The 21,082-nt window shown below is 32.3% G+C and overlaps 1 protein-coding gene across 6 annotated transcripts in view; it reads right to left on the bottom strand.

Annotated features, from left to right (window-relative positions):
* LOC141402658 (lysosomal proton-coupled steroid conjugate and bile acid symporter SLC46A3) overlaps positions 1 to 21,082 on the bottom strand; it is a 77,164-nt gene that overhangs the window by 10,050 nt on the left and 46,032 nt on the right. For 5 of the 6 annotated variants that reach the window (XM_073984368.1, XM_073984366.1, XM_073984370.1 and 2 more), the window contains exon 2: positions 378 to 1,166. In XM_073984368.1, the coding sequence (XP_073840469.1) occupies positions 378 to 1,124 (747 nt within the window). In that variant the 5' untranslated portion in view covers positions 1,125 to 1,166. Of the gene's footprint in view, positions 1 to 377; positions 1,167 to 1,411; positions 1,547 to 21,082 lie in introns of those variants that run through there. The other variant, XM_073984364.1, reaches the window with a different exon arrangement.

The raw sequence follows: 21,082 nt of genomic DNA on the forward strand, positions 1-21,082 counted from the left end.
GGCGCCACCTATACTTAATGACGGAATCAATTAAAAATTTGTTTCGTTATTCTTAAATCTTTCTTCGTTATGGTAATTCCTATAAATTATTTTCTATTTGCACATAAAATATGGAATTAACAACGATTTTATTCATTTTTTAGGGGTGTACGATCTTATAGCTGTAAAATGGATTTCTTATATATATATTTAAAAAGCGCTCCGGGGATTTTTTTGTTTATTAATTTTTCTCATCTATGAACATTGTAGTTTCAGAATCTGCAAAAACTTCCGAGGTGTAAGCTTCTTTCATTTAAAGTTAGTTCAAGAGCAACGTGTAACTTTAATGTGGCAGGAAACTATATAAACAAAAATATATTATCAAAAATTTTACTCACCTTCAGAGCAAATATGGTATAGATTATAGACAGGGCCAGCAATGAAGCATTCAATGTAAACATATATGCATAGGAACGATTAAAGTGATTATAAAATAAGTATGAACCCAATGCCACTCCAGTCGGCATCGCACTTAAATAGCAAACATCCAAAATTGTCACTCTTAGCGTTCTATTCTTCAGCGTTGAAATATCCGAAATATAGGCAAAGCATGAGGCAAAAATGGCAACATCAGCTCCCGTTAAAGCACTCGGCAGTGTAGCCGTATAAAGGATATATTCCACAGGCCATGTCTTCATCCGAGCATTGACCACAATCATTACAGAATAAATGAATTTACCCACTAAACCCATAAGCAAGGGTAACTTTCTTCCACGACGATCAGAAAATGAACCCAAAAATAGTGCCAAAATAATTGGGAAGACATGAGCTGAAATATTTTCCCATTGCAAGAACCAGGCAGTAGTAATTTGTACTTGTTTCTTATACGCGGCATTTTCACTGTCCTTTATGTGTTCGCATATTTCGTCGGTAAAATTATTATTGACACGACAGGCTTTTTGCAAAAAGAAGTCTTGTTCCACAACTGAGGTTATCATAAAGGCGAACATATACAGGAACATTGTGGGTTCTACAGAGATTTCTTTGTACCATGGTGAAAATATGGCATTTATGAAGCGAACGCATTTACTGTCGTTGGAAGTTGGTAAATCAGATTCGCCGTCATTTTGATTTGCTCCATCCATAATGTATGTTGTTGACACCGGTTGTGGATTTAATAAGTCCTCCTGAAAGTAGGCAACGTTATATGTATGTTATTTTAAAGAAAAAGTAGATAATGCAGTTTATATGTATTTACAGCTATAAGCTATGTGTGGTTTATGAATCTACTAGGCGAGGTAGACATCGTAGATCAATTTTGTCATTCACAAATACATATCGCTCAATTTACTCAAAGAGTGTCATAACTCGAAATGAAATTTTGAATTGACGTTTACACAAAAAATAAAGAAGTGCATATTTCATCACTTGCATTGAGATAACCAGATATCGGAGCTAAATTCCTAAGCCAGATTGAATGCGAAAACACAATAAACCATTGAGCCATTGTTACACTGTTGGACGTTAATACCCAAAAGCAAGGCGAATTTAAGAAGGTGATGAAAAAGGCAAATTTAGGCCGTAGTCTTCACATGCTGTCAACATTTTTTTGCGCGAAATATCCACAAAAGGTAGAAGAAAACAGTAAAATATTCTTCGCGAAGCTTAAATAAAGATGTTGTACAGAAATATTCTTTATAGAAGATAAATATGTATGTATGTATTTGTTATTTATTTTTGATTAAAAATATGTTTTGACAGCAAATGAAGAAATCAGTTTGTATTCTTGTATCACCTTCTTTCTTGCACCATGCCCAAAAGTTCAATTGGAATTTGCTGCCACGACCTTTAAAGTGCAAGACGGGTGCATACCATTGCACCACGGTGGCACCCACTATTAATTCTTTCTTATTTTCCGCGAAAAAAAAAGAAAATTAAAAAATCCACGTTGATTAAAAGAACATGGAAAATCAACGTTTATTAGAAAAAATATTTTCAAAAATCCACGTTTATTAAAAAAAAAATATTTCTAAAAATCCACGTTTATTAAAAAAAAAAATATTTTTAAAAATCCACGTTTATTAGAAAAATATTTTCAAAAATCCACGTTTATTAAAAAAAATATTTTCAAAAATCCACGTTTATTAAAAAAAAATATTTTCAAAAATCCACGTTTATTAAAAAAAATATTTTTATAAAATCCACGTTTATTAAAAAAATATTTTTATAAAATTCACGTTTATATAAAAAAATATTTTTAAAATTCCACGTTTATTGAAAAATATTAAAAACACGTTTATTAAAAGTTATTTTTAAAAAATCCACGTTTATTAAAAAATATTTTAAAAAAATCCACGTTTAATAAAAAATATTTTTTAAATAAATCTTCTTTTTCGATCATACAATTACATAGTTTCTATTTTCATTACATCACAGCAAAATTTGAAGGGAGGGTTTCTTTGCGATGACTTAATTTTATGTCATCTTTGCATTGGTTCAAAGGAAATCGTGAAAGATCCGATCTTTTCATTAGGATTTGAACCAATGCAAAGGAAGTCGTGAAAGATCCGATTTTTTCATCAGCATTTGTACCCATTCCATCGATCCAATAGAGATGATGTTTGTGTTTTTATTTACACACCTGTTTATTTTCATTTTGGCATGTTCCAGTACTGCAAAAATCTACTAATTTTTACTATTTTTTCCAACGACATAAAGGAAAAATTGTTATTGTAGTAAAAATTAGTAGATTCTTGCAGGTTCTGGAACAGACCAAAGTTGTTAGAACTGTCATCGTGATGTTGTCTTACATTTCTTGCATATCAGACAACTAAAACTTCTAAACAATTGGTATTGTATGAAGCTCGAAGTCCCAATCATCGAGCTAAAAATAGAATCGGACTGCACACATTGCTATTTTAAAAGTTCCCTTGTCTGTTCTAAATCTGTCATAGAACGAAATCAATCAAATCTCGCATCTTGGAATTTGAAAAAAAGTCCGAAACGAAAAGGAACAAGAATCTGAAAATAAAGAAACGACTTTTGGAAAGAAACAATTAAAAATAAATTAAGCATAAATGGTATTTTCCAGAAAAAGTCTCTCCTCCTCGTTCGTTACATTTTGTTTTTAGAGATCCCTAAAGCAAGCCGGGTTGTAGATCCCTACATACATATTTTCGTCACTAAACAAAAGAGTATAAATTTCCAAAATGTTGTTATAAAATAAGAAAATTATAAAATAAAGGTAATTTACGAAATAAAAATAGGTACTTAAAGGAGTGCATTTGGAGTCCATGCCGAATTCTGAACTGGTGATGGGAAGATAATAGAAAAAAACCTTTTGTAAGATGAAAGAATATCAGTTGCGGAGAACGGAGGAAGTAGTCTTTTGCATTGCAGCGGTGGTGATTACATTGCAATTTTGGATGTAAACTTTTTGCTGATCAATTAATTGTAGTTATTTCGTGAATTCGTTTGAATTAATAAAGAGTTTTGTTTGTCCATATTTCAATAGAGCATTTCCATTTTCCAAACAAGACATGAAAATGTCATGCCAAGGGGTTGGTGAAAATGGCATGTCAAAGTATTGGTTAAAATGACATGTCAAAGAATGGGTGAAAATGACGTGTCAATGCATTGGTTAAAATGACATGCCAAAGCATTGGTGAAAATGACATGTCAATGCATTGATTAAAATGACATGCTTGAGATCCAAAAAAGAACGTCATTTTTTGGGGGTCACGCTCATATAAAATTCATGAGTGAAAATGACAAAAAGATAACATGCCAAATCACTTGCACCCATGATTCAACTCATGATTTTTCATCGAAGATTTTACTGGGATGTTATTTATGATTTGACTAAAGAGTTCTCTATTTCATGATGTGTTGATACACATGTAGGTTTATTAACAAAACATTTTTAAAAAACTCCCGTTTATTAAAAAATATTTTAAATATTATTTTCTTAAAAGATGTTTTAAAAAGTCCACTTTTAATATAAAAATTTTATTAAAAATCCCGTATATTAAAAACAATATTTTTAAAAAATCCACTTTTTTATTAAAAACATATGTACATATGTATTTCATACAGTGAGTCACAGTCTAAAGTATCCACTTGAGAGTTTCTTACATTAAAAATGCGATTGCTAAGAATTTTTGATTTAACCCAGATATGCCCATTGCTTGATCGTGATCATTTTAAAAGTATTTTTATATTATTTTAGAAGCAAATGTGAAATAATAACAGTATGTTTTTCAATTTTTTCTTGAAAAAAGTGGTTTTGAGGTCCCTTTTGGACACAGGTTTTTATCATATAACTGGGAGTTATGGGACACAAAACATTTGACATATAGTCCATAGACACCTTTTCGGCATCTAGTTAACGTTTTTTCATAGTAGGCTCCACATCGTGTTTGTTTTCGTTATAAAACTACCCAATAATTAATCGGTCATAACGCTAATCATTGTTAAAACTAAGCGATAGGTAGCAACTTCGATGAACTAGACCTCAAAACTCAGAAATAGTAGCTCAAAATAATGGAATCACATAATATCCCAAGAGCTACATATGTATTACTCAGTATCATATCAACAAAATAAACGGTACTTATCAAATTAGCAAGAATTTTGTGTGTCCTATATATAGGACGTTGGGCATATCTGGGTTAATTTTTTTATATTGTTACATTAGCGTCTTAACTTAAAACTAATAAAATAAAATTAGCAATATTCAGGTAAATGCAAATAAAAAACCAGTAAGGAAAGGATCATAGTCGGGCGGGGCCGACTATATGATACCCTACACCACTGTGAATATGTAAAATATAGGAGATATGTATCAATTTGAACTGATTTATCTATATATATAAAAGAGCTCAGTGAGTGAGTGAGTGAGTGAGTGAGTGACTGAGTGACTGACATATCATCGCCCAGACGAAACCGCTGAAGCTAGAAAGCTGAAATTTTGACTGTAGGATGCTGTCGGTGTGTAGGGGTGAGATAAGGCTGGGTTTTTGGAAATTCGACCTAGAAGGGTACGAAAAGTACTAAAAGGTACTAAATATGGTACCCTTTGTATTAGGCAAACGGGAAGAGCTAGAATTCTGAAATTTGGAATGAGGGTAACTGATGGAGAGTTAGAAGGATGTACCAAAGGGTTTTTGGAAATTCGACCTATAAGTGTACGAAAAGTTACTAAATTTGGTACCAATTGTATATTTTGAGCGGATATAGCTACAATCTTCATATTTGGTATGGGAATCAAGGTTGGGAAGTGGTGTTGATATAAGGAAATGATTTTGGAAGTTCGTACTTATGTGTACGAGTAGTACTAAATGGTACTAAATTTGGTACAATTAGGATTTGGGCGAACGGATAGAGCTGAAAACCTGAAATTTGGAATTTAGATTACCATTGAAGTGTACGATTGAGATATGGGGGTAGTTTTGGAAATTCGTACTTATGTGTACGTAAAGTATCAAATGGTACCAAATTTGGTACAATTTGGATTTAGATAGACATGGAAACCTGAAATTTGGAATTAAGATTACTGACGGAGGGAAGGATTGAGGTAGCTTTGGAAATTCTTACTTATGGGTACGAAAAGTAGTAAACGGTACTTAATTTGGTACAAATTGGATTTGGTTGAACGGATAGAGCTGGAATCCTGATATTTGGAATTTAATTAAATTTGGAGTGTAGGATTGACTTAGTCTTGGAAATTCGTACTTATGGGTACGGAAAGTACTAAATGGTACTAAATTTGGTACAATTTGGATTTGGGTGAACGGATAGAGCTGGAATCCTGAAATTTGGAATTTAATTACTTTTGGAGTGTAGGATTGAGGTAGGTTCGGAAATTCGTTCTTATGGGTACGGAAAGTACTAAATGGTACTAAGTTTGGTACATTTTGGATTTGGGTGAACAGATAGAGCTGGAATCCTGAAACTTATAATTAAGATTACTTATGGAGTGTAGAATTGAGGTGGTTTTGGAAATTCGTACTTGTGGGTACGGAAAGTAGTAAATGGTACTAAATTTGGTACAATTTATATTTGGGTGAACGGATACTGCTGGAATCCTGAAATTTCGAGTTAAGGTTACTGTTGGAGTGTAGGATTGAGGAAGTTTTGGAAATTCGTACTTATGGGTACGATAAGTACTAAATTTGGTACAATTTGGATTTTGGGGAACGAATAGAGCTGGAATCTTGAAATTTGGAATTTAATTACTTTTGGAGTGTAGGATTGAGGTAGGTTCGGAAATTCGTTCTTATGGGTACGGAAAGTACTAAATGGTACTAAGTTTGGTACATTTTAGATTTGGGTGAACAGATAGAGCTGGAATCCTGAAACTTATAATTAAGATTACTTATGGAGTGTAGAATTGAGGTGGTTTTGGAAATTCGTACTTGTGGGTATGGAAAGTAGTAAATGGTACTAAATTTGGTACAATTTATATTTGGGTGAACGGATACTGCTGGAATCCTGAAATTTCGAGTTAAGGTTACTGTTGGAGTGTAGGATTGAGGAAGTTTTGGAAATTCGTACTTATGGGTACGATAAGTACTAAATTTGGTACAATTTGGATTTTGGGGAACGAATAGAGCTGGAATCCTGAAATTTTGAATTAAGATTAGTGTTGGACTATAGGATTGACTTAGTCTTGGAAATTCGTACTTATGGGTGCGGAAAGTACTAAATATGGTACAATTTAAATTTAGGTGAACGGATAGAAGGTAGTTTCGGAAATTCATACTTATGGGTACGGAAAGTACTCAATGGTACTAAGTTTGGTACATTTTGGATTTGGGTGAACAGATAGAGCTGGAATCCTGAAACATATAATTAAGATTACTTATGGAGTGTAGAATTGAGGTAGTTTTGGAAATTCGTACTTATGGGTACGGAAAGTACTAAATGGTACTAAATTTGGTACAATTTATATTTGAGTGAACGAATAGAGCTGGAATCCTGAAATTTCGAGTTAAGGTTACTGTTGGAGAGTGGGATTGAGGAAGTTTTGGAAATTCGTACTTATGGGTACGAAAAGTAATAAATGGTACTAAATCTAAATTTGGTACAATTTAGATTTGGGTGGACGGAGAGAGGTGGAATCCTGAAATTCGCAATTACTGTTGGAGATAGTTATTGAAATTCGTACTTTCATACGAAAAGTATTAATGGTATTACTAATAGAGGTGGAATTCGGATATTTGGTATTATAGCCGCTGTTGGTGTGTAGGGTTGAGATATGGATGTGCTTGTGGATATATGTACAATAAGTGTACGAAAATTACTAAGGATAGTTTCCACTATATGTAAATGTCATTTGACATGAAATTTTCCATCAATATATGTGCAATATTGGGGATTTTCCTTACGTCATTTACTTTTTGCGTCCACGCCAGCAAAAATGTAATAAAATTACGTCTCCACATTGCCTGCGTGGGTAGATATGGAATGTTTTTATTTCGTGTCATATGACATTGATATATAGTGAAAACTACCTTTAAATGGCATAGAATTTGGTCCAAATTGTTATTGTTTAAAGGGGTAGAGCTGAAATTGTGAAATTCGGTATTAGTATAGCAGTTGACGTTTAGAGTGGAGATAGAGAGGAAGTTTTGGAAATTCGTACTAATGTATACGAAAAATACTAAATCGCTGTTGGGATATAGTTTTGGATAAAAGGAAGTAATTTTAAAATAAAATGTCTCAAAAATTAACTGTTATATAGGGTAGCATCTTCTGAGTAATGGTTTTCTACATTTTGATATCTAAAATTCCAAAATTCGGTTGGAAATGAGGATAACATTTTCAAAATACTCATACCGTTCTAATAAAACATGGACTGGAATTTAAAATGTAGGCCGCTGTTGAAGTGTACAGGTTTTTTTTTTTTTAAATTCGAACAAAACGTGTACGAGCAGTACTTGAAAGAAATTAAATATCAATTCAAATAGGTATTAGTACATAAAAATTTTCAGTGTTCTCCATATTAAATATATGTAGTTTATTTGTATATTATTCCTTTTCCGCTTACGAAGTAGCGGGCATTTTGCTAGTATACATATATATACACATCCCAAATTTCATCAAAATTAGACAGAGCGGGCGAAAATATACATAGGAGCTATATCCAAATCTGAACCGATTTCGATATAAGTTGTTACACTTATTTCTAGACTAAATTCAGTCACACATTCCAAATTTCATCAAAATTGCACGTAAATAGCGTGTTTTCAGAAAATACGTCAAATCGGCCGAAAATTTATTTGTGAGCTATATCCAAATATGAACCGATTTCGATGTAGTTTGGGACATTTATTTTGAGACCGAATTCAGTTACACAATCAAAATTTCATCAAAATCGGACGTATATAGCGTGTTTGGTGCAGCAAATACGCCAAATCGGCGGAAAAATATATGGGAGCTATATCCAAATCTGAACCGATTTCGATATAATTTGGTACATTTATTTATAGACCTAATAAATTTAAATGTCAAATTATAGCTACATCGGTCTGAAAATGTAGCTACAAACGTCAAAACACCGCAAATCGGGGGTACCGTTATATGGGGGCTATACCAAAACGTGGACCTGTGTCCACAAGTTTGGTTATATAAGTTTATTGACATTTAAGAACCCTAAATGTCAAATTATAGCTACATCGGTCTGAAAATGTAGCTAAAAACGTCAAAATACCGCAAATCGGAGGGTACCGTTATATGGGGGCTATACCAAAACGTGGACCTATGTCCACAACTTTTGTTATATACAGTTAGGCAAGAAAAGTATTGCAAAAACCAAAATTGTAGAAAATTTCATATTAATTGTTCGTTTATGGCAACAAATTATGTAAAAACTATACCGTTTTTTTGTGCAAATATCTTGCTATAGGTCCTTACAACAATATTCCGTCAAAATATGCAAAGGTTATTTGCGACTTATAACAAATACGGTCAAAAATTAGAATTAACTACTACTTGGGGGTGACAATAAAAGTATTGCAAAGGGAAAATCAGTACTATAAAACCATAAAATTTTTGCGGTCATTATGCATTTTTATGACTTTTGCGGCTAATAATAGAATAACAGTATTGAATGTAATAAAGTTCAGTGATAAAAAATGCCGTCCTGGAGGGTCTTCAGACAGGTAAAAAACGCATGGGACCATATTAACAATAAACCATGACGAATAGGCCACAGGCAAGTAGGCAAAGAATGAATATTTGACTCAATATGTATTGTAGGATAATGGAACAATGCAAAACAGTCCGATTTTGGCTTTGAGAAAATGGAAATACCTCTGGAAAGTATATGGAAAAAATTTACACCACTGTAGTATTTTGGAACGACCTACGACAGAGCACTATTTCGTCTTCCAATGGTATTGATATTATTTAATTTTTGCTAAGTGGATATATATTATCCTCTGCTATCATAATAAATCCAAAAAATTGCGCCAAATCCAATAAAACCCATCAAATATGGAAATTAAACCGCTACTGGAGAAACTGGAATACCGAATATTTGCGTACTATATTCTTTAACATGGAAACTAGTATGCAAAATTGGGTTCACGGATATAATAATGATTGGGAAGGCATTCCTACTGACATTATTAAGAAATATTTAATAGTCATTAGTCTGAAAGTCAGAAAAATCGATCCCGAATGCTCAAACAAAGTCAACTACCACCATTCCAAAGACCAGATAATTACATGTTAATCTTATTTGTGTAAATTGCCGATGTAATATAACAACACAAAACTTTTAATGCATCGGACCAACATCCTGATATCAACCCCCATAAAATGTTTGGGTCCAATTTAACAAAAGGCTCCAAAAACATCCTACAACGAAGGATCAAGATTTACTAAAAATTGGGAACCAGTATCCGTAGAGTGGAACATACCGAGCCTTATTTTTTGGTTTAACTAAGCTCATTAATGCTCAAATGAATGTCCAAAGTGGATAGGCAACTCATTAAAGAACACATCTTTGGTAATTCTCGAAGAAACCATCGATTTGGTAATTTTTGCAATACTTTTATTGTCACCCCCAAATAGTAGTTAATTCTTATTTTTGACCGTATTTGTTATAAATCGCAAATAACCTTTGCATGTTTTGACGGAATATTGTTGTTAGGACCTATAGCAAGAAATTTGCACAAAAAACCGTATAGTTTTTACATAACTTGTTGCCATAAACGAACAAGAAATATGAAATTTTCTACAATTTTTGTTTTTGCAATACATTTCTTGCCTAACTGTAAGTTTATTGGCACTTAGGAACCCTAAATGTCAAATTATAGCTATATCGGTCTGAAAATGTAGCTAAAAACATCCAAACACCATAAATCGGGGGGCACCGTTATATGGGGGCTATACCAAAACGGGGACCTATGTCCACAACTTTTGTTATATAAGTTTATTGAAACTTAAGAACCCTAAATGTTAAATTATAGCTACATCGGTCTGAAAATGTAGCTAAAAACGTCAAAATACCGTAAATTGGGGGGTACCGTTATATGGGGGCTATACCAAAACGTGGACCTATGTCCACAACTTTTGTTATATAAGTTTATTGATACTTAAGAACCCTAAATGTCAAGTTATAGCTAAATCGGTTTGAAAATGTAGCTAAAAACGTCAAAATACCGCAAATCGGGGGGTACCGTTATATGGGGGCTATACCAAAACGTGGACCTATGTCCACAAGTTTTGTTATATATGTTGACACTTAAGAACCCTAAATGTCAAATTATAGCCAAATCGGTCTGAAAATGTAGCTGAAAACGTCAAAATGCCGTAAATCGGGGGGTACCGTTATATGGGGGCTATACCAAAACGTGGACCGATATATCCCATCTTCGAACTTGATCTTCCGACGGCTAAAAAAACGGTATTCCCCAATTTTCAGCGAAATCGGTCAACAAATGCGACCTGTATGTTGCGAACGGACGGACGGACGGACGGACATGCATAAATCGACTCAGAAAGTGATTCTATGTATATCCCTAGAAGGAACTATGGGTCTATCTCGCTTCCTTTTGTATGTTACATACAAATGCACTAACACATAATACCCCTTACCACATAGTGGTGTAGGGTATAATAATAATTGTTAAACAACATCGATTATTACATGACAGTGAAAAGTATCCACACTAAAAATTTTTGCTCTGTTCCAGAACCTGCAAGAAGCTACTACTTTTTACTACGATAACATTTTTTCCTTTATGTTATCGACAAAAATAGTAAAAATTAGTAGATTCTTGCAGTACTGGAACAGACCATTTATTAAACATACAGTATGCAAAGTTCATATTCGTACACCCCTAAAAAATGAATAAAATCGTTATTAATTCCATATTTTATGTACAAATATGAAATAATTGATAGGAATTACCATAACGAAGAAAGATTTACGAATAGCAAAACAGATTTTTAATTTATTCCGTCATTTAGGTATAGATGGCGCCTGTGTGGGTGGCAAAGTTCGTATTCGTACACCTATAAGCACTATATACACTTCACCCCGGTTATGTACCACTCTGCTTAACTGCCTTTCCCGTTTAATTGCCTCATAATCTAAATCCCCAAAAGTTTTTCATATAAATGAGTTGAAACTGTCCCGGTTAATTACTTTTCTATAAGTACCCAATTCGGATATTTACCTGTCAAATATTTTCCCAAAAAGAACATTTATTAATACTTTTCTCGGTTTATTTCCCGCAATGGTATATTTCTGAGACAATCGATTTCGATGACTACGTGAATTGTGATGAAGATGTCCAATGTTATGTTATGGTGTTATGATCACAGATGAATACATTTCTTATTGATTAAATAATATAACTTACATTATACTCGTAGACTTGGTTTTATTTTTTGACTTATTGTTTTCTAATTGTTGTCATTTTTTGTAAGGTTGAGATGAGATTTTTGTAACTACCCACATTAGGTAGATATGCGAGATTTTCGTAACTGCCTTTCCCGCATAACTACCCCAAATGTTTTGAATTTTATGAAAGGTAGTTAACCGGGGTGAAGTGTAATTGGAGTTTTTAAGGATTTTTAAATCAAAATATCGCAAATTTTTGTTCTTTTCTTATTTTGGAATGCTTCTGCTATAGAAATATGTAAAAATATCGGTAACTTTATTAAAAATTTTGCTTGAATAAGAAGTTGGACGAATATTTGAAATACTTAAGAAAAATGTGCTATATATGATTAACTATTGCAATTTAGCAGTCCTTCTGTAACAATATTCGAGGCCTAATATGAAAATAAATGTTGTCAGCGTTTGCAAATGCAAAGAAATGTAATCCGGGCTTAGGTAAAGTAAACACAGTTTTGGTTTTTATTTGGTGAAAATCGCAAGTTTCGTTTTATATTTGACATTAAATGTATTGAAATTTAAGAATACGGTTTCGAAGATCATTTTATATCAAGACATATCGGAAATTACGAGGAATAATGAATTTTTAAGGAATAAAATTTCCCCGAAAATAATTCATTTCTTCAAAAGGTTCCCCCACGATCTTTCCTGGACAATTTACTTCATTCTTTTGACATTTTTATGCTCATTTTGGATCCTTCCGTAAAGAAATATAATCTTCAAGAAGTAAAAACCATTATTTTCGCAATTTTGGCAGCCATAACCCTCGTTCATAGTAAGCGTAGAATTTCAGTCGTACGCAGACAGTATGAAAACTTGTACAGATTCATTTTTTCTTTATAATTTCTCACAGTTTTCGACATAAAATGATTTTCAAAACCGCATTCTAAAACTTCAATACATTTTATGTCAAATATTAAACGAAACTTGCGACTTTTACCAAGTAAAAACCAAAAATGTGTTTACTTTACCTAAGCCCGGATTACGTTTCTTTCCATTTCCAAACGCTGACAACATTTATTTTCATATTAGACCTCGAATATTGTTACAGGAGGACTGCTAGTTACTATTTTTGTCCAAAATTCGGGAATAAATTGCAATAGTAAATCATATCTAGCACATTTTTCTTAAGTATTTCAAATATTCGTCCGACTTCTTATTCAAGCAAAATTTTTAATAAAATTACCGTTATTTTTACATATTTCTATAGCAGAGGCATCCCAAAAAAAGAAAAGAACAAAAATTTGCGGTATTTTGCTTTGAAAAACCTTAAAAACTCCAAATATATAGTGCGTATAGGAATACGAATTTTGCCACCCACACAGGCGCCATCTATACCTAAATGACGGAATAGATTAAAAATTTGTTTTGCTATTCGTAAATCTATCTTCGTAATGGTAATTCCTACAATTATTTCATATTTGCACATAAAATATGGAATTAATAACGATTTTATTAATTTTTTAGGGGTGTACGAATATGAACTTTGCATACTGTAAAAGATTTGTTCAGTTTTTAGTACTTAGTATATACTTTTAATTATATCCCACCAGTAAGATATACGGTAATGATAAATACGATTTGGGTCATCAAATGACCCCAACGTAATATCACGGTTATAAAATAAGAAAATTATAAAATAAAAGTAATTTACGAAATAAAAATACTTAAAGGAGTACATTTGGAGTCCATGTCGAAATTTGAACTGGTGATGGGAAGATAATAGAAAAAATCTTTTGTAAGATGAAAGAATATCAGTTGCGGAGAACGGAGGAAGTAATCTTTTGCGTTGCAGCGGTGGTGATTACATTGCAATTTTGGATGTAAACTTTTTGCTGATCAATTAATTGTAGTTATTTCGTGAATTCGTTTGAATTAATAAAGAATTCTGTTTGTCCATATAATAAAGAGTTTTGTTTGTCCATATTTCAATAGAGCATTTCTATTTTCCAAACAAGACATGAAAATGTCATGCCAAGGGGTTGGTGAAAATGACATGTCAAAGCATTGGTTAAAATGACATGTCAAAGAATGGGTGAAAATGAAGTTCAATGCATTGGTTACAATGACATGCCAAAGCATTGGTGAAAATGACATGTCAATGCATTGGTTAAAATGACATGTTTGGGATCCAAAAAAGAACGTCATCTTTTGGGGGTCACGCTCATATAAAATTCATGAGTGAAAATTACATGCCAGATCACTTGCACCCATGATTCAACTCACGATTTTGCATCGAAGATTTTACTGGGATGATATCCATTGTTATCCCTTACACATTAGAGCCTTTTTGGCATAAATTTGACAAAGTATTCTGAGTAAGTAATCGGAATTTTTCCCCATTCTTCTTGCAAGGCATTTTTCAGGGTTGTTATAGTTGAGATGTTATGACTTCTTATATTTGTCTCCAAAATACTCCATAAATTTTCTATAGGATTCAAATCCGGGGATTGGAGAGGGATCACTTTTGCACAGTGGGATCACTTTTGTACAGTTACAGTATGCAAAGTTCATATTCGTACACCCCTCAAAAATGAATAAAATTATTAATTCCACATTTTATATGCAAATATGAAACAATTGATGGGATTACTATAACGAAGAAAGATTTAAAAATAACAACAACACTTTTTAATTTATTCCGTCATTTAGATGTAGATAGTGTGGATGACAAAGTTCGTATTCGTACACCTAGAAGTACTATACATTTGAGGTATTTAAGGATTTTTTAAGCAAAATACCAAACATTTTTGTTCTTTTCTTCTTTTATAGTGCCTCTGCTCTGCCTCTGAAAAATTTATTCTCGAATTTTGGACGAAAATAGTTTATAGCAGTCCTTCTTCAACAATATTCGTGGTCTCATATGAAAATAAATGTTGCCAACGTTTGGAAATACAACTAAAAATTAATCCGGGCTAAGGTAATGTAAATACATTTTTTGGTTTGTACGTCGTAAAAATCGCAAGTTTCATTTTATATTTAACCAAAAACGTATTGAAGTTTTAGAATACGGTGTCGAAAATCATTTTATTTTTATACTGACTGAAATTTTGCGCTTACTATAAGTTGGATTATGATTGATACCCCTATTATTATAAGTCTTCTTTTGTTATAGTTTGGATTTTACGTACAGATTTATAGCGTTCCGTAAAACTTAAAGTTAAAAGTGATAATTAAATTTCAAGGAGGGTCTTTTTGGCATTAACTTTTAATATGAAAACTATATCTTAAAGCTCTCAATATGATGATTGATACGGAATGCTCTCACGGAATATGTTCGAATTGAGTGTGGTAACCAAGAAACTCAATATAAAATGCCATCGCAAGTTTCATTTTATATTTAACCAAAAACGTATTGAAGTTTTAGAATACGGTGTCGAAAATCATTTTATTTTTATACTGACTGAAATTTTGCGCTTACTATAAGTTGGATTATGATTGATACCCCTATTATTATAAGTCTTCTTTTGTTATAGTTTGGATTTTACGTACAGATTTATAGCGTTCCGTAAAACTTAAAGTTAAAAGTGATAATTAAATTTCAAGGAGGGTCTTTTTGGCATTAACTTTTAATATGAAAACTATATCTTAAAGCTCTCAATATGATGATTGATACGGAATGCTCTCACGGAATATGTTCGAATTGAGTGTGGTAACCAAGAAACTCAATATAAAATGCCAAAAAATACAAGCTAATAAATATTTTGTTCAGGCAAAAGACTACACATATGGGGTTAGTTTTTGATGGGAACTATATTCTCAGATAAAAATATCGAAGAAAATATTGTAATTTTCCCCAAAAATCGTCTTCAAACATTTTTGAGTTTTCGGGTTTGAGTTACTTGGCCGCGGAAAAATTGAGTAATCATTTGACTATATCATTCATGAGTCTATGACAGCAGATCGGATAATTTAGAGCATTTCTGATATTTTCCGTTGAGATTTTCCAAGTTCAGCGTGATGAATAACTAATTTTCTTTCGGCAATCGTTGAATGGCATCCCATGATTTTAATCCGAAAAAATATCTTTCAAGTGGCAAACTTATGCGGAATGTATGTTGTTTAAGAATCATTATTCTTTTATTTGAAATTCAGATTCTTAACTTACCAGAATATTGCTAATTTCACTAATTTTAAGTTAAGAAACTAATGTAAAAATATAAAAAAGAATAAAATCACTTCCATTAATTAACACGTATCAATCGCAGTTTTAATGAAAGAAACTCATGTGAACACTCACTGTATATTTTCATCATGAACAAAAACTTTTCTACAAACTATAAATTAATACGATTTATGACCCCAGGCTGGAAGTATATGTCGAACGGAAACCATATGAGACATTTAAATGGGAACTTTCGATGAAGGTCTATAGTTAGTAGCCGTGAAACTTAGAAAATCGCTTTCAAACGAGCCTGAGGGAGGAAATGTCATCGCCTGTCATGTAAAATAGGTATAAACTTGCCTATTCGATGAAAAATGTATTAAATGGACCTAATACAAACCAAATGAACATATCCCAATATGTTTCCTTAAGTTAGTGAAACTAAAATGCAAATAGTTTTAAGGCGTACGTATAATTTTCTGTGTTGTGAAAATTGAGTTTCTTTAATTGTAATAAATATACATATTATTATTATTTTTATTATTATTATTATTATTATTATTATTACTATTATTATTATTATTATTATTATTATTATTATTATTATTATTATTATTATTATTATTATTATTATTATTATTATTATTATTTTATTTATATTTATTTATACATTCATATGTACATATGTAAATATGTGCAAAAAAGGATTACCATACAATTTGGTGTCATATTTACTAAAGACATTTAGTTTGGAGCCACCGCAGTTCCATTGTAAGCATATCCAACTTGCACACAAATCTTCTTTAGAAGCGGTGTCGTAACTATGACACCATGGGTCATACAGTGGTTCCGCCTATGTAGAAAAATCCAAAAAATTATGGCAACAATATTTATTGTTAATTTTAATTAATTCAAATTAATATCAAAAATTATCTTCGCCCTAATAGGTAAAATTTCCAATATTTATTGTGAATGAAATATTCTCTAATCACATCTAACTTTCAATTTCTAGCAACACTTAATTGATTTATATCGATAGTCTGCCAAGCTAAATAAAAGAAGTTGAGATTTGTACAAACTTTGAATGCTCTCCTTTAAATAATGATATAGTGAATAAAAATCCGGTATATGAAGTTTTTGTGTCTCCTCATGGTGGCTTGCATTTGCTATTGCGACGGGGGGTATTACATTGATGGCAAATTCTTCGAAGTCGAAACAAATTCAATTTAGTGTTTAGTAAAAATACTAAATTTGAAATTTGGGTCCTTTGATGGTAATTCCTCCCCTGAACTATCCCGGCTTATATATATTTTCGAGACTACAAACACTGAACTAAAGCACCCCCTCAGTACATTTGTTTAAAATGTTAATTAAAAAAAACGAAAGTTGTACATTTATATACAAACATATGGAATTCTGAATTTAATAAACAAACGTTAAAATTCAAACAAATAAAAAAGTATCAGGCGGCATTGCCGACAGAGATATACCCTCAGGCTATGTGAATTGAAACTTTCATCTACGGACAGATCGAATGTATTTAGGGGGGTTTCAGCCCTTTTTGGACATTTGAACTTGAGCCGACAAAAATGTGGATTACGATTAAAGTTCAAAAGTGTCGCGGAGAAGGTACTTGAAGGAATGGACCGACATTGTCCCTTAGGAGATTCATTTTCTTTTTGATAGATATCGCGCCTGTATGCAGGGAAGCATAGGTTTAGACACATTTGTTGCATTTTTGTGGGGTGGTACCCCAATGGGCCATTTTAGAAGTTAAACTAAATTTGGACAAAATATTAGCATGTCCAAAGTTTGGACGAAATTGGTTGCACCATTCAAGGGACATCGTGCATACCATTTTACTGACATATTTTTAAATATTGGGGAAAAGTACCGGAAGTTGTGGACCGGTATTGCCCATCTTCGAAGTGAAACTAAGTTTGGACAAAACATGACGAATGCCAACTTTTTGACAAAATCGGTTGATCAGTTCGAGAGTTATAGTGCTCTCCAGCCACTACATATAGAGCCATAGGGATTTTTACACCTTTCGGGCAGTTTTCTCAAGAAGTATTGACTTTCCCCTGAACATTTTTACCGTCGTAATGAAGGCAGCGAAGGCAAGATGCTTTAACAAAAATAAAAGTGATTTGAGAGCAGGGGCCTAATTACGTGATTCGATTCGATCGAGTGTTTGCTCGTGAAAAAGATTTCGACACGATAAAAAAGCGGCATGACGAGATTCGATCGAAATCGTTGATCGAATGTTTCGAGAGTAACCGGTAATCGAACTATGAAAACCTATGTGTACTATAGGGAATATTATGAAGGTAGATGTAAAAAAGGTGTTTTTTGAAAGCAAGAACCAAAAAAAAAAAAAAAACTAAATTATGAATGAAAAATGTAAATATTTGTGGAATTTGTTGAACAATACATTCAATAATAATTTCGGAATGAAGTTGTGCTATGGAAATAAGAAAATTATTAATTCTTGCAAAATCTTTTTGACATTGTTATAACGGATTCCTGATACATCTACCTTAATAATCCTCTCTCAAAATAAATGAGAGAGAGTTTGGTGGATGTTTTGCATTAGCCTCTCTGAGAGAATATTTCCTTTGGTAAACAACGCACAGTGGAGTGAGATCCCAAAAAACGGAGATTAATTCAGGGAAGCATTTGGGTGGCCTAATGTTAATATTTTTGCAATGTTTGCGCCTCAATCAATATAACGGAACACAGTTTTGGTGCATAATAAGGGATTGGAGACGTATTTTCGAAGCCCTCATAAATGGGTACCATAAAAATATGACGTGTTTTTCTGGTTTTGTCTATATTTCTTATTTGAGTAGGGTAAAATCTTCTAATATTTTCAAGTACTGCTTAAGCCAATATTTGGCTATGAGTTATAAAGTTAGATCAATCTTTTAATGTATCTGCCATATAAGGGTATCTCCCGATTTTATGTATTCCGAGGGTCTTGACAACATTTTTTAGTATATTTTTCTGCAAATTAGGATTTATAATTCTGAGTGCCTAAGAATTCATCGAGGGAAATTTTTTCAATATAGATCAATGTTTTCGTACAGCGCCCATGTAAATGTACAGTCAAATGTTGGGGTTTTTGAACATTTTAGCTATAATCGAAACTAAAGTTGCTTAAATTGTAAATCGTGCATTTTGAAGGGATTAAAATTATTTTTACGAGACATCGCCCCCATATATTCTAGCTTTGGGATAACCTCCATACACAGGAGCAGTCAAATTTGACATATTTTGAAGATCTTGCCCATTTCTTTAGGAGAATTTTTACAAATTTTGACATAGATATTGTAAAAATGATTGTTAAACAGTTTATTATAGTGGTACCCTAATAAGTATACAGCAAAATATATTTCTTAGTGTGTGAAAAGTATATTCAGTGGTTCTAAGTACATAAAAAGGACTACTTTTTGAAAGAAATTTATCGTAAATTTCCAAGAACAATATCCCCCTGACGATCCATAATAGCCTGTCGTACGAAGAGTAAATACAAATAAAACTACGCTAAACAACAAATACAATATAAAGATAGCAATCATAGCTCCAATAACGAGTACAAAATATATTGTGTTCAAAATTCCCAGATTTTTAATGAATGACTATTTTCACCATTTCTTCAATAAAAAAATAACGGCAAAAAACGGCACGAGTTTTGTGTTGATTTCGAAAGACAACACTCAGGACTAAAATACAAAATTATCATTATCGCGCTACCTCGCGCTACTTTTTTTAATACTCTATATACTTTTCCAAAATAGGGAAAATATGGATACATTTTAAATTAATTTTATATATGTGTCTAAACTAGTTTTGCTATAATTATATTTTTCTAAAATTCTGATAACTACCTGAAGTTGACGATTCCATTATATAATGGCCACTATTGATGCACAGAAAAAAGATATTACACTTTAAACACAAGAAAATTTGATTTTTTATGTTATTTTTGAAATTGTTAAAAATTGTTCAACTTTAACAACGGGTAACTGTAAAAGTAAACAACATATGATCTTGACAGTTCGGATATAGACGTGCAATTTTATACCCTATAACCAGGTAATAACAGTTATACCAAAAACTGAGTTTCATTTTTTGAATTAATCTCCGTTTTTGAGATTTCACCCCTCTGTGCAACGGGGGATGAAATGTTTAAAATGTACTTCCCTTATACAATAAAGGCTATTAATATTAAATATTTTTTTTTTTCTTTTTTCCAGAAATGCTTATTTTTTAATGACTGCAAAAGTAATTTTTGGTTAATGATTGCATGCATTTTAATTCTAAATTTATCACTATTTCTCAAAACGACTGCAAAGGACTTTTCCCAATTTCTCTTGTTATATTGTCTAAAAAATGCTGCCAATTATTTACTAACATCGTTTTTCTTCTATAAAACGACAACAAACAACAATTTTTACATTTTAAACAAAAAGACAATAAGGAAATCTTTCATTTTATTTGTTTACGATAGGTAATTTGGCCTCGAGAAATTACTCGCAAATTTATGCTCAATTTCTCGATAATTTTACTCGACAACGAATGTTGTCATCCCAACTTTGAGTACTCAGGTCGAAACAACTCGATATCGAATCACATAATTAGGCCCCAGGTCTTAATGTGAACTTATCCTAAATTTTGTGTGGGAGGTACCCGAAAGAGTGGACAAATATGGTCCATATTTGAACCCGATCTATATCTGGTAAATATATTAGGATGCGTAAAGTATGGACCAAATCGGTCACATCCTTTAAGAGTTATCGTGTGCATAATTTTTCCGAAAATTTTTGAACTTTTGTAGAGGAGGCATCTAAAGGAGAGGACCGATATGGCTTACCTTCGAACTTAAACTAAGTTTGGACAAAATACATACATACAAAATAAATTCACAACGCATAGCAGTGGGAAAGATTTGGTTTGCAAGTGAAGTTGCTAGAGTTTAGGTAGTGCCAAAGAAATTCTCGATCAGAGTGTTTCTTTGCGCACGTATCTATTTGAGCTAGCAATTGACACTTGGGTATAAAAAGTTTCTTGTTGAAAAACAA

The sequence above is a fragment of the Musca autumnalis genome, unplaced genomic scaffold (genome assembly GCF_047663935.1).
Source record: "Musca autumnalis isolate F117 unplaced genomic scaffold, ASM4766393v1 scaffold_4, whole genome shotgun sequence".
NCBI lineage: Eukaryota > Metazoa > Arthropoda > Insecta > Diptera > Muscidae > Musca > Musca autumnalis.